At 54.0% G+C, this 1,654-nt stretch overlaps 1 protein-coding gene across 1 annotated transcript; it reads right to left on the bottom strand.

Moving 5' to 3' along the window:
• Nucleotides 1–377: 377 nt before the first annotated feature.
• Chd9nb (CHD9 neighbor) lies at nucleotides 378–536 on the bottom strand. The gene has a single exon (XM_076837559.1). The coding sequence runs from the start codon at nucleotides 534–536 to the stop codon at nucleotides 378–380; it is 159 nt and encodes a 52-aa protein (XP_076693674.1).
• Nucleotides 537–1,654: the final 1,118 nt, after the last annotated feature.

Genomic DNA, 1,654 nt, shown 5'->3' on the forward strand with positions numbered 1-1,654 from the left:
CAGAGTCTCCAGAGTTCCGGAGAGTGCACCAGGTTGGGGGACAGGGGTGGGGGGGTCCGGACTGTCACAGCCCAAGGGCAGAGTGTCACTGGACCACAGGAGTCTACAGCCAGGCCTGTTCATTTCCAGAAGCCGAAGACTTCTTTTGAACTCTGCGGGAGGCTGGGCGAGTAGGTGCCTGAGATCGTCCCACTCCCTCCACACCACGCTCCACCCCAGCAGGAAAAGCCCAGTTCTGAAGCCTGGATCCCAAGCAAGGGGGACTTTTCGCTCTCCTCCCTCTGCGCGCAGCTTCTCAGAATGTTGGGTTGTCTCCTGTTTCAGAGGCCAAAGCGCCTCCAGAATAGAGGCCAGGTCCGACTCCGGAATAAAGCAGCTCAGCACTGGGGCTCGGGGTGTCCATCCTCCAGGGGGGCGACCTTGGCATCCGCTGCCTCGGCGCCAGGCTCCACGCTCGGTTCTTCTCCCTTGGACTGTTCTCCAGACTTCTGGGGCTCAGGCGCCACCTCGGTGCCCTTGCTGGAGTGGCACCCCATCTCAGTGGGACGCTGTGGGTCAGTGCCCTAGAACCCTCGGAGAGGAGGCAGGTACGTGCGCAGGGCGTCAGGAGCCAGAATTAAATAACCCTCGGACCGCTGCTGGAGAGGGAGCTGGTTCGGTTTCTATGGCTACAAGGAGACGCCCCCGGTGCACAGGGAGCCCCCTGCCGAGTGGGCAGGGCTCGGAGGGTGGCCCTTCCAGAGAACCCGGCTGATTCCCGGCGGTGTGCCCCATTCATTCCACCCCAGGAATTCCCTTTTGTTTAGCTTCTTTATAGATCCCCACCACCACCACCACCTAGTTACCTGTAAACACATCCTGCCTTCACACGCAACCAAGGCCCTGTTACCATGCAACAAGCCGTGGCCTCCCTCCTTGTCCCAGGGTCACATCCAAGTCTGCGAGTCACAGACCCCCACTTGCAAGCCAGCCCCTTCCCAAAAAGCCAACTCCGCCCAGTGTGGAAGAATGCGGAGTCCAAGCCTCTCAGGGTTACCCAAACATGTAGGTAATTAAAAGAAGAACAGGCGATGGGTGGTACTGTGTGCCAAGTACAGTTCACATTAATTAACTGTTCACAACCCTGACAGGTAAGTTGGGGCACCTGGGGTGTTTTCAATTTTGTTTTGTTTTGTTTTTTTCTTGTCTTATTAGAAATCAAACCCAGGTGCACTTAACAATTGAGCAATATCCCCTGTTCTTTTTATTTTTTCATTTTGAGACAGGGTCTCACTAGGTTGCTGAGGCTGAGGTGGAACTGGAGATCCTCCCGCCTCAGCCTCCCAAGCCTCTGGGATCCCACACCTGCACCACAGCATCCAGCTCCAGCCCTTTTCATTTTAAATTTTAAGACAGGGTCTCACTAAATTGTCCAGGCTGACCTGGAATTTTCCATCCTCTTGCCTCAGCCTTCCGAGTCACTGGGATTATAGGTGTGCACCACCACACCTGACAGGTTATATTATTTAATCCTTATTTACAGATTGAGACACTGAGGCACAGAGATTAAGTGATCTGAGGTAGTTACCAAGAGCCAGGAAAAAGAAGAGTTGAGATTCAAGCCCAAGCATAACCTTCCATCCTCTTTATCCCTATGCTAATTTTATTTTCTAAA

Source organism: Callospermophilus lateralis, chromosome 18, assembly GCF_048772815.1.
Source record: "Callospermophilus lateralis isolate mCalLat2 chromosome 18, mCalLat2.hap1, whole genome shotgun sequence".
Classification (NCBI taxonomy): domain Eukaryota; kingdom Metazoa; phylum Chordata; class Mammalia; order Rodentia; family Sciuridae; genus Callospermophilus; species Callospermophilus lateralis.